The following is a 14,574-nucleotide window of genomic DNA, read 5'->3' as shown; positions in this document are numbered from 1 at the left end:
GACCCCAAACTTTTGAACGGTAGTGTACAGTCGTGGCCAAAAGATTTGAGAATGACACAAATATTAATTTTCAAAGTCTGCTGCCTCAGTGTCTTTAGATATTTTTGTCAGATGTTACTATGGAATACTGAAGTATAATTACAAGCATTTCATACGTGTCAAAGGCTTTTATTGACAATTACATGAAGTTGATGCAAAGAGTCAATATTTGCAGTGTTGACCCTTCTTTTTCAAGACCTCTGCAATCCGCCCTGGCATGCTGTCAATTAACTTCTGGGCCACATCCTGACTGATGGCAGCCCATTCTTGCATAATCAAGAGAGAAGTAGCTTTTTTGCTGCCCTTCTTGACACCAGGCCACCCTCCAAAAGTCTTCGCCTCACTGTGCGTGCAGATGCACTCACACCTGCCTGCTGCCATTCTTGAGCAAGCTCTGTACTGGTGGTGCCCCGATCCCGCAGCTGAATCAACTTTAGGAGACGGTCCTGGCGCTTGCTGGACTTTCTTGGGCGCCCTGAAGCCTTCTTCACAACAATTTAACTGCTCTCCTTGAAGTTCTTGATGATCCGATAAATGGTTGATTTAGGTGCAATCTTACAGGCAGCAATATCCTTGCCTGTGAAGCCCTTTTTGTGCAAAGCAATGATGACAGCACGTGTTTCCTTGCAGGTAACCATGGTTGACAATGATTCCAAGCACCACCTTCCTTTTGAAGCTTTCAGTCTGTTATTTGAACTCAATCAGCATGACACAGTGATCTCAAGCCTTGTCCTCGTCAACACTCACACCTGTGTTAACGAGAGAATCACTGACATGATGTCAGCTGGTCCTTTTGTGGCAGGGCTGAAATGCAGTGGAAATGTTTTTGGGGGATTCAGTTCATTTGCATGGCAAAGAGGGACTTTGCAATTAATTGCAATTCATCTGATCACTCTTCATAACATTCTGGAGTATGTGCAAATTGCCATCATACAAACTGAGGCAGCAGACTTTGTGAAAATTAATATTTGTGTCATTCTCAAAACTTTTGGCCACGACTGTATACATCACAAACTCAGCTTTTCAGCAAAAGGAACGTGTGTAAATATTTGTATGAACATAACAAGATTCAACAACTGAGACATAAACTGAACAAGTTCCACAGACATGTAACTAATATAAATGGAATAATGTCTCCCTGAACAAATGGGGGGGGGGGTCAAAATCAAAAGTAACAGTCAGTATCTGGTGTGGCCACCAGCTGCATTAAGTACTGCAGCACACTCCTCCTCATAGACTGCACCAGATTTGCCAGTTCTTGCTGTGAGATGTTACCCACTCTTCCACCAAGGCACCTGCAAGATCCCGGACATTTCTGGGGGGAATGGCCCTAGCCCTCACCCTCGGGTCCAACAGGTCCCAGACGTGCCATGGCAGAACTCTGACATTCCTGTCTTGCAGGAAATCATGCACAGAATGAGCAGTATGGCTTGTGGCATTGTCATGCTGGAGGGTCATGTCAGGATGAGTCTGCAGGAAGGGTACCACATGAGGGAGGAGGATGTCTTCCCTGTAACGCACAGCGTTGAGATTGCCTGCACTGACAACAAACTCAGTCCGATGATGTGGTGACACATTTTATTTTATTTGTCACCTGCAGACTCAATGGTGATGATGATTGTCCTAGCTTTACACTGCCGCCCAGTGGTGAATAAGGGAGTTTTAAACGGGGACAGTGCAGATTGCAAGGCACAGGAGAGTCGCCTGTGGTGATCATGGCTTTTGCTTTTAACCTTTCCACGGTACAGCCTGTAATGAAACACTATGCTATCGCAATACCTAACTGGTTGTAAATTAAACTTTATGTTCAGACTCCAGTACCATTGCTAGAGTGCAGTAGGGTACAAGCTCAGATAATAATAACCTACATTAATCAACATAGTACATAACCTACCCACATTTGAAGATCACATTTTCTCAATGTTATTCTCCCATCATCATAAAAAAAAAAAACATAAAACAAACATTGTCAATATTTGGGTCAATGCTATTAACAAGGCAATGTAGTCTACGAAATGTAGAAATAGTCAACTCCTCTGATGGTTTGCAATGTGATTTGTACATGGTAGTTGGCTCGTAGTTACAATGTAATTACACTATAGGTATACAATGTTGCACAATAGGCTTATAGTTGTAGTTACACTGTAGCCTACCTTTCATAGACAGAAAAGTAGGGTATGTGTGAAAATGATGGAGCTGTTAATAAGGCTATTATTTTTAAGAACGAATACTGATATTTGTACATTGAAACAATGTAGCCTGCTATGGTAATTTACCTGAGCAGATTTGAAGGTAAAATGTGGTAAAATCCCATCGGATGTTGCGACCAATGAAAAAGCTGCTGACATTGACAGATCAAAACACCAAACGTGTGGCTTATGGTGCTTGTAGTTTTCCATACCACAAACTCCCATTGCTACGAGCGTCATTCCCTGCTCTACAGAACTACATATTTTTTGCGTTGTTTGCGCGCTGGGTCTTGGAGCAAGACGGGTTTGCGCTTTCAGTGGCTGTTACAGCGAGTGTTTTAGAGAGGTGGCCATAACATCGTTCGTTTCTTTATCATTTGAAATTACCAAGAAGTTGACAGCCGCAAGTATGCAAGCGGAATCGGGTATAGTTCCCGACTTCGAGGTTGGAGAAGAGTTTCAAGAGGAACCAAAAACGTATTATGAATTGAAGAGTCAGCCCTTGAAAAAAAACAGGTCAGTGTTTTGACTGTGCACTGCTATTTTATGCGGTAAAGAGGAATTTGATATTCGAGGGATGTTTGCAAAAGTTTTAATTATTGTGGAAATGTTTTTTTTTGTGTGGGTATAATTACATTATTTCCAATGAAGGCGATTCCACAAGGATGTTATCCTATAGCAAACTGTCCTATCCTATTGAGGACTTTCTAGGAGGGATTTGTTTGCTTCCCATTCCTTATGTCTCTTCTATATTGCACATTTAGTTATGCAACACTTGGGTGTTGTCTTGTTAACATGCAACTTCAAATATTAGCTTGTGAAGAATACAGTTTGTTTGTGTATTTTGAACAGCCATACCAGGGAGTAAACTATGATGTCTTCTTCACTGTGATTACCATAGCGAACTAAACTCCACTCCATGGTGAACTTCCTTCAGTTTATTCCGCTGCCATAGTTCTTTTCCACATGTATAGTCTAAATGCATTTTCTTTTGAAATAAATATATTTCATGCATTGTAAATGTCATTACAATATCAAGAAAAAATGTCATGTTAAATGGTGTTGTAATGTGTGTTCAAATGTGTGTCACATTTCACTGGTGTGTCAGTTTGTGCATCAGCTGTAGGGATATTTCTAGTGCTCAGTGAATTCTTAATATTATTGATATCAATATATCAATAGAGACCTAGTAAGAAAATGTGTTATAGATTCTAAAATTAAGTAAATAAATATTGTAGGAGCCATGTTACTTTCCAATATAGCTTATTGAACTACATAAAGGAAAATGTATAGATACTTTCCTAAACAGTTGACAAATGACTTAATAAAGAGCTATTTGCATCCATATTGTGTCCTCTGTCCCTAGCGCTGAATAAAGAGCAGGGAGCTGAGTCAGGTCTGTTCGCTGGACATGACCTTTTACCCCCTTTTGCCGCCTGGGGTCCAGGCCTCCGCTGAATTGTTGTCACTTTGGTTATGTCTCTCTGTGTAAGATTAGAATGTACAAATAACTGGGACTTTTCTATTCTAAAGACTTATGCATCAGTGGGGTCTGCTGAGGGGATGACGGCTCATAATAATGTCTGGAATGGAGTCAATGGCGTGGTATCAAAAACATCAAAGATGAGGTTTCCATGTGTTTGATACCATTCCATTGACTCCATTCCAGTCATTATTATGAGCCGTCCTCCCCTCAGCAGCCTCCACTGTTATACATTTAAGTCCTTATACCATAATATTGCCTTCTGTGTAATTGCGTAGTTCATGGGGTTGCCGACTGTGAAGCTTGATTGACTGAGACAAGCGTTACATTGAGCAATGGTCTAAAATGCCTGTCAATACTGTGTGCTTGGCTGCATGCCTATTGCCAGGAAGTAGTTCAAAGCAATATTGTCTCTTTTCGTCTGTTAATTATGTATGACTTCATTATTGTGCTTAGTGGTGGAGGCATGTGACCTTTCTAAACATGACAGTGCTCTTCTGTGTCTAGATTTCCTATAGCATACTTGTGGTGGACCCAATCAGTCTTTCCTTTCTGGATCTTTTTTTCCCACTTCTTTTTTTAGGGGATAGATCAGCTATGAAATGATCAGATAGAATTGAAGTCTATCAAATAACATTACCTGCATCATTTCTAATCCCCTTCTTTAGTATATATATTTTATATACACTACCGTTCAAAAGTTTAGGGGCACTTACAAACGTCCTTGTTTTTTTAAAGAAAAGCACATATTTTGTCCATTAAAATAACATAAAATTGATCAGAAATACAGTGTAGTCATTGTTAATGTTGTAAATGACTATAGTAGCTGGAAATGGCAGATTTTTTATGGAATATCTACATAGGTGTACAGAGGCCCATTATCAGCAACCATCACACCTATTTTCCAATGGCACGTTGTGTTAGCTGATCCAAGTTTATCATTTTAAAAGGCTAATTGATCATTAGAAAACCCTTTCTCAATTATTTTAGAACAGCTGAAACTGTTGTTCTGATTAAAGAAGCAATAAAACTGGCCTTTAGACTAGTTGAGTATCTGGAGCATCATCATTTGTGGGTTCGATTACAGGCTCAAAATGGCCAGAAACAAAGACCTTTCTTCTGAAACTCATCAGTCTATTCTTGCTCTGAGAAATGAAGGCTATTCCATGCGAGAAATTGCCAAGAAACTGAAGATCTCGTACAATGCTGTGTACTACTCCCTTCACAGAACAGCGCAAACTGTCTCTAACCAGAATAGATAGAGGAGTGGGAGGCCCCGGTGCACAACTGAGCAAGAGGACAAGTACATTAGTGTCTAGTTTGAGAAACAGACGCCTATCAAGTCCTCAAATGGCAGCTTTATTAAATAGCACCCACAAAACACCAGTCTCAACATCAACAGTGAAGAAGCGACTCCGGGATGCTGGCCTTCTAGGCAGAGTTGTAAAGAAAAAGCCATATCTCAGACTGGCCAATAAAAAGAAAATATTAAGATTAACAAAATAACACAGATACTGGACAGAGGATCTGTCCCATATATTGAGCATTCTTTTTGTGGTGAGAATTTTATATAGTAGTTTAAATGGAAAAGAACGGATGGATCCGTCAATTGTTGTTTTGTATATCAGTTCATTAATCCGATGCCTTGGTATTTCCTTTCCGGAACTTGGGATTTTGTCAGCAATTTGTTCGATATTTTTTGCAATGAAACATTGCTGTGGAGTTTTTTGCTTTTATTTTTCCCAAAATTCCACCTAAATGTCAGAGAGAGCGAGAGAGCAATCACCATCTTGTGCAGCCCTTTAACGTAATTCATAATTTAAAACCTCCTCCCAGCTGCCCACTGCACTGAGGATAGGAAACTCTGTCACCACCGATAAATCCACTATAATTGAGAATTTCAATAAGCATTTTTCTACGGCTGGCCATGCTTTCCACCTGGCTACCCCTACCCCGGTCAACAGCACTGCACCCCCCACTACAACTCGCCCAAGCCTTCCCCATTTCTCCTTCTCCCAAATCCAGTCAGCTGATGTTCCGAAAGAGCTGCAAAATCTGGACCCCTACAAATCAGCCGGGCTAGACAATCTGGACCCTTTCTTTCTAAAATTTTCTGCCGAAATTGTTGCAACCCCTATTACCAGCCTGTTCAACCTCTCTTTCGTGTTATCTGAGATTCCCAAAGATTGGAAAGCAGCTGCGGTCATCCCCCTCTTCAAAGGGGGGGACACTCTTGACCCAAACTGCTACAGACCTATATCTATCCTACCCTGCCTCTCTAAAGTCTTCGAAAGCCAAGTCAACAAACAGATTACCGACCATTTTGAATCCCACCGCACCTTCTCCGCTATGCAATCTGGTTTCAGAGCTGGTCATGGGTGCACCTCAGCCACGCTCAAGGTCCTAAACGATATCTTAACCGCCATCGATAAGAAACAATACTGTGCAGCCGTATTCATTGACCTGGCCAAGGCTTTCGACTCTGTCAATCACCACATCCTCATTGGCAGACTCAACAGCCTCAGTTTCTCAAATGATTGCCTCGCCTGGTTCACCAACTACTTTTCTGATAGAGTTCAGTGTGTCAAATCGGAAGGCCTGTTGTCCGGGCCTCTGGCAGTCTCTATGGGGGTGCCACAGGGTTCAATTCTTTGGCCGACTCTTTTCTCTGTATACATCAATGATGTCGCTCTTGCTGCTGGTGAGTCTCTGATCCACCTCTACGCAGACGACACCATTCTGTATACTTCTGGCCCTTCTTTGGACACTGTGTTAACTAGATGAGCTTCAATGCCATACAACTCTCCTTCTGTGGCCTCCAACTGCTCTTAAATACAAGTAAAACTAAATGCATGCTCTTCAACTGATCGCTGCCTGCACCTGCCCGCCCGTCCAGCATTACTACTCTGGACGGTTCTGACTTAGAATATGTGGACAACTACAAATACCTAGGTGTCTGGTTAGACTGTAAACTCTCCTTCCAGACTCACATCAAACATCTCCAATCCAAAGTTAAATCTATAATTGGCTTCCTATTTCGCAACAAAGCATCTTTCACTCATGCTGCCAAACATACCCTCGTAAAACTGACCATCTTACCGATCCTCGACTTCGGCGATGTCATTTACAAAATAGCCTCCAATACCCTACTCAATAAATTGGATGCAGTCTATCACAGTGCCATCTGTTTTGTCAGATGGCACTGCGACCTGTACGCTCTCGTTGGCTGGCCTTCGCTTCATACTCATACCCAATCCCACTGGCTCCAGGTCATCTACAAGACCCTGCTAGGTAAAGTTCCCCCGTGTCTCAGCTCACTGGTCACCATAGCAGCACCCACCTGTAGCACGCGCTCCAGCAGGTATATCTCTCTGGTCACCCCAAAGCCAATTCCTCCATCGGCCGCCTCTCCTTCCAGTTCTCTGCTGCCAATGACTGGAAAGAACTACAAAAATCTCTAAAACTGGAAACACTTATCTGCCTCACTAGCTTTAAGCACCAGCTGTCAGAGCAGCTCACAGATTACTGCCCCTGTACATAGCCCATCTATAATTTAGCCCAAACAACTACCGCTTCCCCTACTTTATTTATTTATTTTGCTCCTTTGCACCCCATTATTTCTATTTCTATTTTGCACTTTCTTCCACTGCAAATCTACCATTCCAGTGTTTTACTTGCTATATTGTATTTACTTCGCCACCATGGCCTTTTTTGCCTTTACCTCCCTTATGGCACCTCATTTGCTCACTTTGTATATAGACTTATTTTTCTACTATATTACCGACTGTATGATTGTTTTACTCCATGGGTAACTCTGTGTTGTTGTATGTGTCAAACTGCTTGCTTTATCTTGGCCAGGTCGCAATTGTAAATGAGAACTTGTTCTCAACTTGCCTACCTGGTTAAAAAACAAAAAACAAAATCTTCATTAGTTCATTTCATTACATTGATACTAAATCAACACTATATGGGCTTGCTGTAGCAGATGCTTTAAGTTGTGATTTAATTTCATTTTTTTATTGTGACTTCTATGTGTCTCCAAAATTATCTGACATGCATGAATTAAAACACTTTTCTGCTTTTCCTCTGAACCTGAGAATGCCCTGCTAAAAGCAGTGCATCCTAATGGCTTTGCAACCATGACAGAAAGCCAAACATTGAGTGCAGTCGTTTTAACCATGCGTATCCTTACATACCCTTGTGGTTATGACACTATGGTTCATTAGTTTGATCAAAATAAAATAAAATTGTATTTTTAACATGTGTGTCACAACTGTCATCATGGAGAGAAGAAGTGGACCAAAATGCAGCAGAGTTAGTGTTCAGCATCATTTAATTCAAAAAAAGATCACTGGAACACTACAAAACAAGAAAATAACAACAGCTCAACAGTACTGACAGCATAACACACTGAACAGAAACAATTACCCACAACCCCAAAGAAAAACACACACTCCTATATAGGACTCCCAATCAAAGGCAACTCAACACACCTGCCTTCAATTGGGAGTCCTAATCACCAACATAACCATTCACACACACAAAAACCCTGCCACATCCTGACCAAAACGAATCCAATTGCTCCCTCTGCTGGTCAGGATGTGACAGTACTCCCCCTCAAGGTGCAGACCCCGTAATGCACCTTACAAAAAGAAAACACAACAAAAAATCCCCAATACCCCAACAAAACCAATAAACAATAACCCCTAAACAATAAGGGAGGGAAGGGAGGGTGGCTGCTGTCAACGACGGCACTGTGCTACACCCTCCCTCCCCAACCCACCTATCCTGGAGGTGGCTCAGGTGCGGGACGTGGACCTCTCTCCACCTTCGGCGTCGCCCACTTTGGTGGTGCCGATAGCTGCGCCGGGCAGACGGGCCACTCGGGCTGACCCTGGCAGACGGACCACTCGGGCTGTGCCGGAGGGCAGGCGGGCCCCTCGGGCTGGGCCGGAGGGCAGGCGGGCCGCTCTGGCAGACCCGGGCAGTCGGGCCGCTCTGGCAGACCCGGGCAGTCGGGCCGCTCTGGCAGACCCGGGCAGTCGGGCCGCTCTGGCAGACCCGGGCAGTCGGGCCGCTCTGGCGACTCCTGACTGGCAGGCCGCTCTGGCGACTCCTGACTGGCAGGCCGCTCTGGTGACTCCTGACTGGCAAGCCGCTCTGGCGACTCCTGACTGGCAGGCCGCTCTGGCGACTCCTGACTGGCAGGCCGCTCTGGCGACTCCTGACTGGCAGGCCGCTCTGGCGACTCCTGACTGGCAGGCCGCTCTGGCGACTCCTGACTGGCAGGCCGCTCTGGCGACTCCTGACTGGCAGGCAGCTCTGGCGACTCCTGACTGGCAGGCAGCTCTGGCGACTCCTGACTGGCAGGCAGCTCTGGCGACTCCTGACTGGCAGGCAGCTCTGGCGACTCCTGACTGGCGAGGCTGGGCTGACACACTAGACGCCTGATGCGTGGGGCTGGTACTGGACGTGCCAGCCTGGAGACACGCACCTCCATGCTAGTGCGGGGAGCTGGCCTGGGGCTCCATTCTTGCCCCGCAAAACTGCCCTTGTGCCCCCCCCCAATTTTTTTTTTATTGGGGCTGCCTCTCGAGTTTACTAAACTCTTCCATCGCCCTGGAAACGCTCCTCCTTATCTCTGCCCACGTCCATCCTTCCTCCTCGTTCCTCTGCTGCTTGGTCCTGGTTTGGTGGGTAATTCTGTCACAACTGTCATCATGGAGAGAAGAAGTGGACCAAAATGCAGCAGAGTTAGTGTTCAGCATCATTTAATTCAAAAAAAGATCACTGGAACACTACAAAACAAGAAAATAACGACAGCTCAAAAGTACTGACAGCATAACACACTGAACAGAAACAATTACCAACAACCCCAAAGAAAAACACACACTCCTATATAGGACTCCCAATCAAAGGCAACTCAACACACCTGCCTTCAATTGGGAGTCCTAATCACCAACACAACCATTCACACACACAAAAACCCTGCCACATCCTGACCAAAACTAATCCAATTGCTCCCTCTGCTGGTCAGGATGTGACAATGTGCCGAATACAACAGGACCTTACAGTGAAATGCTTACTTAGAAGCCCTTAATCAACAATGCAGTTTTAAGAAAAATACCTAAAAAAAAAGAAATAAAAGTAACAAATATTAAAGAGCAGCAGTAAAATAACAATAGCGAAGCTATATACAGGGGGTACCGGTACCGAGTCAATGTGCGGGGGCACCGGTTAGTCGAGGTAATTGAGGTAATATGTACATGTAGGTAGCGTTATTAAAGTGACTATGCATAGATAATAACAGAGAGTAGCAGCAGCGTCAAAGGGGGGGGGTCAATACAAATAGTCTGGCTAGCCATTTGAGTAGATGTTCAGGTGTCTTATTGCTTGGTGGTAGAAGCTGTTTGGACCTACACTTGGCGCTCCAGTACCGCTTGCCGTGCAGTAGCAGAGAGAACAGTCAATGACTAGGGTGGCTGGAGTCTTTGACAATTTTTAGGGCATTCCTCTGACACCGCCTGGCATAAAGGTCTTGGATGTCAGGAAGCTTGTCCCCAGTGATGTGCTGGGCCATACGCACTACCCTTTGTAGTGCCTTGCGGTTGGAGGCCAAGCAGTTGCCATACCAGGCAGTGATGCAACCTGTCAGGATGCTCTCGATAGTGCAGCTGTAAAACCTTTTGAGGATCTGAGGACCCATGCCAAATCTTTTCAGTCTCCTGAGGGGGAATAGGTTTTGTCCTGCCCTCTTCACGACTGTCTTGGTGTGCTTGGACCATGTTAGTTTGTTGTTGATGTGGACGCCAAGGAACTTGAAGCTCTCAACTTGCTCCACTTCAGCTCTGTCGATGAGAATAGGGGCGTGCTCGGTCCTCCTTTTCCTGTAGTCCACGATCATCTCCTTTGTCTTGATCCCTTTGAGGGAGAGGTTGTTGACCTTGCACCACATGGTCAGGTTTCTGACCTCCTCTCTATAGACTGTCTCGTCGTTGTTGGTGATCAGGCCTACCACTGTTTTGTCATCGGCAAACTTAATGATGGTGTTTGAGTCGTGCCTGGCCGTGCAGTCACAAGTGAACAGGGAGTACAGGAGGGGACTGTGCACGCACCCCCGTGTTGAGGATCAGCGAGGCGGATGTGTTGTTACCTACCCTTACCACCTGGGGTGGCCCGTCAGGAAGTCCAGGATCCAGTTGCAGAAGGAGGTGTTTAGTCCCAGGGTCCTTAGCTTAGTGATGAGCGTTGAGGGCAATATGGTATTGAACGCTGAGCTGTAGTCAATGAATAGCATTCTCACATAGGTGTTCCTTTTGTCCAGGTGTGAAAGGGCAGTGTGGCATGCAATAGAGATTGCATCATCTGTGGATCTGTTGGGGCGGTATGCAAATTGAGTGGGTCTAGAGTTTCTGGGATAATGGTGTTGATGTGAGTCATGACCAGCCTTTCAAAGCACTTCATGGTTACAGACGTGAGTGTTATGGGTCGGTAGTTATTTAGGCAGGTTACCTTAGTGTTCTTGGGAACAGAGACTATGGTGGTTTGCTTGAAACATGTTGGTATTACAGACTCAGACAGGGAGAGATTGAAAATGTCAGTGAAGATACTTGCCAATTGGTCAGCACATGCTCGGAGTACACGTCCTGGTCATCCGTCTGGCCCTGCGGCCTTGTGAATGTTGACCTGTTTAAAGGTCTTACTCACATCGGCTGCGGAGAGTGTGATCACACAGTCGTCCAGAACAGCTGATGCTCTCATGCATGTTTCAGTGTTGCTTGCCTCGAAGTGAGCATAGAAGTAATTTAGCTCGTCTGGTGGGCTTGTGTCACTGGGCAGCTCTCTGATGTGTTTCCCTTTGTAGTCTGTAATAGTTTGCAAACCCTGCCACATAAGACGAGCATCAGAACAGGTGTAGAACAATTCAACCTTAGTCCTGTATTGCTTTGCCTGTTTGATGGTTCTTATAAGCTTCCGGGTTAGAGTCCCGCTTGTTGAAAGCGGCAGCTCTACCCTTTAGCTCAGTGCGGATGTTGCCTGTAATCCATGGCTTCTGGTTGGGGTATGTACGTACAGTCACTGTGGGGACGACGTCATCGATGCACTTATTGATGAAGCCAGTGACTGATGTGGTGAACTCCTCAATGCCATCAGAAGAATCCCGGAACATTTTCCAGTCTGTGCTAGCAAAACAGTCCTGTAGCTTAGCATCTGCTTCATCTGAGCTTAGTACGCGTCTCTGTGTGTGGAGTAAAGGCGGTCTGGAGTTTTATCCTTCTGATTGCACATTTAACATGTTAGTAGAAATGAGGTAAAACGGATGTACGTTTTCCTTCATTAAAGTCCCCGGCCACTAGGAGTGCTGCCTCAGGATAAGCGTTTTCCTGTTTGCTTATGGCCGTATACAGCTCATTGAGTGCGGTCTTAGTGCCAGCATTGGTTTGTGGTGGTAAATAGACAGCTATGAACCTGTTAGGGCTAGGGGGCAGTATTTACACCGCCGGATAAAAAACGTACCCGATTTAATCTGGTTACCACTCCTACCCAGTAACTAGAATATGCATATACTTATTACATATGGATAGAAAACACCCTAAAGTTTCTAAAACTGTTTGAATGGTGTCTGTGAGTATAACAGAACTCATTTGGCAGGCAAAAATGTGAGAAGGTTTCATTCAGGAAGTGGCCTGTCTGACAAGGTGTCGTTCTTCTTGTCTCTGTTTATTGAAGAGTGAGGATCTTAGCTGTCCCGTGACACTTCCTACGGCTGCCATAGGGTCTCAGAAGGCGGTAAAAAGCTGAATCGTGGCTTTGCATTCTCTGGCTGAAAAAAAGTAGCGCGTTTGGGTAGTGGCTGGTTACAGTACTGTGAGACTCAGGCTCGTGCCCGCGTCGACCGAAAGCTTTGTTTACTTTCCTCTGTTTAGCTAAATGGACATTCCCGGTCGGAATATTATCGCTTTTTTACGAGAAAAATGGCATAAAAATGGATTTTAAACAGCGGTTGACATGCTTCAAAGTACGGTAATGGAATATTTAGATTTTTTTTGTCACGAATTGCGCCATGCGCGCAACCCTGATTTACCATTTCAGATAGTGTCTGGGACGCACGAACAAAACGCCGCTATTCGGATATAACGATGGATTATTTTGGACCAAGCCAACATTTGTTATTGAAGTAGCAGTCCTGGGAGTGCATTCTGACGAAGACAACAAAAGGTAATCAAACTTTTATAATAGTAAATATGATTATGGTGAGTGCTAAACTTGCCAGGTGTCTAAATAGCTAGCCCGTGATGCCTGGGCTATGTACTTAGAATATTGCAAAATGTGCTTACACCAAAAAGCTATTTTAAAATCGGACATATCGAGTGCATAGAGGAGGTCTGTATCTATAATTCTTAAAATAATTGTTATGCTTTTTGTGAACATTTATCGTGAGTAATTTAGTAAAATGTTAGCGAATTCCCCGGAAGTTTGCGGGGGGTATGCTAGTTCTGAACGTCACATGCTAATGTAAAAAGCTGGTTTTTGATATAAATATGAACTTGATTGAACAAAACATGCATGTATTGTATAACATAATGTCCTAGGGTTGTCATCTGATGAAGATCATCAAAGGTTAGTGCTGCATTTAGCTGTCTTCTGGGTTTTTGTGACATTATATGCTAGCTTGAAAAATGGGTGTCTGATTATTTCTGGCTTGGTACTCTGCTGACATAATCTAATGTTTTGCTTTTGTTGTAAAGCCTTTTTGAAATCGGACAGTGTGGTTAGATTAACGAGAGTCTTGTCTTTAAATAGCTGTAAAATAGTCATATGTTTGAGAAATTGAAGTAATATGATTTTTAAGGTTTTGAAAATCGTGCCACAGGCTTCAACTGGCTGTTACGTAGGTGGGACGAATTCGTCCCGCCTAGCCCAGAGAGGCTATGAAGTATATAGATAAAAACTCTGTAGGTAGATAGTGTGGTCTACAGCTTATCATGAGATACTCTACCTCAGGCGATCAAAACGTTGAGACTTCCTTAGATATCGTGCACCAGCTGTTCTTTACAAATATACATAGATCATCACCCCTTGTCTTACCAGAAGCTGCTGTTCTATCATGCCGATACAGTGTGTAACCCACCAGCTGTATATTATTCATGTCGTTATTCAGCCACAACTCGATGAAACATAACATATTACAGTTTTTAATGTCCCGTTGGTAGGATATACGTGCTTGTAGTTCATCCACTTTATTATAAAGCGATTGTACGTTGGCCAATAGTACCGATGACAAAGGCAGATTAGCCACTAGTCGCCGGATCCTCACAAGGCACCCCGATCTCCTTCCGCAAAACCTCAGTCTCTTTCTCCTGCGAATGACGAGGATGAGGGCCTGTTCGGGTGTCTGGAGTAAATCCCTTTCGTCCGACTCATTAAAGAAAAATTCTTCTTCCAGTTCAAGCGGAGTAATTGCTGTTTTGATGACCAGAAGCTCTTTTCGGTCATAAGAGACAGTAGCAGCAACATTATGTACAAAATAAGTTACAAACAATGCAAAAAACAAACAAATGCTACACACCCTGACTACTACAGTAAAGCAAGGCCAAAGATAAGACATAGACTGACTGGCCTGATAGGTGTAAAATGCAGATTTCTTCATTTGAAATCATGACGTTGATAACATCATGAATTAGCTTGTTTTTACTGACAGAGGTTACTTCGCTTTCTTTCTGTCTCAGAAAGCTTTTGGCACAGACAGCCGAACGATCCCCTGCAGAGTCAGAGCCAGAGCTGTGTGTTCTTAATATAGACGTGAGACAGACGGTGGAACTTGTCTTCTATGCGGTGTAAATTAGCTCTGTAAATTTAGCA

General features: G+C 44.0%; 1 protein-coding gene across 6 annotated transcripts in view; it reads left to right on the top strand.

Moving 5' to 3' along the window:
• Nucleotides 1–2,518: 2,518 nt before the first annotated feature.
• The window catches only part of LOC106572415 (microphthalmia-associated transcription factor), a 41,087-nt gene continuing 29,031 nt past the window's right edge, over nt 2,519–14,574 (top strand). For 3 of the 6 annotated variants that reach the window (XM_014146560.2, XM_014146559.2, XM_045696184.1), the window contains exon 1: nt 2,519–2,744. In XM_014146560.2, coding sequence (XP_014002035.1) covers nt 2,638–2,744 — 107 coding nt within the window. In that variant the 5' untranslated portion in view covers nt 2,519–2,637. The remainder of the gene's footprint in view (nt 2,745–14,574) is intronic. The other 3 variants (XM_014146564.2, XM_014146563.2, XM_014146562.2) reach the window with 1 other exon arrangement.

Source organism: Salmo salar, chromosome ssa15, assembly GCF_905237065.1.
Source record: "Salmo salar chromosome ssa15, Ssal_v3.1, whole genome shotgun sequence".
NCBI lineage: Eukaryota > Metazoa > Chordata > Actinopteri > Salmoniformes > Salmonidae > Salmo > Salmo salar.
This window is presented reverse-complemented; position numbering and strand designations above follow the sequence as displayed.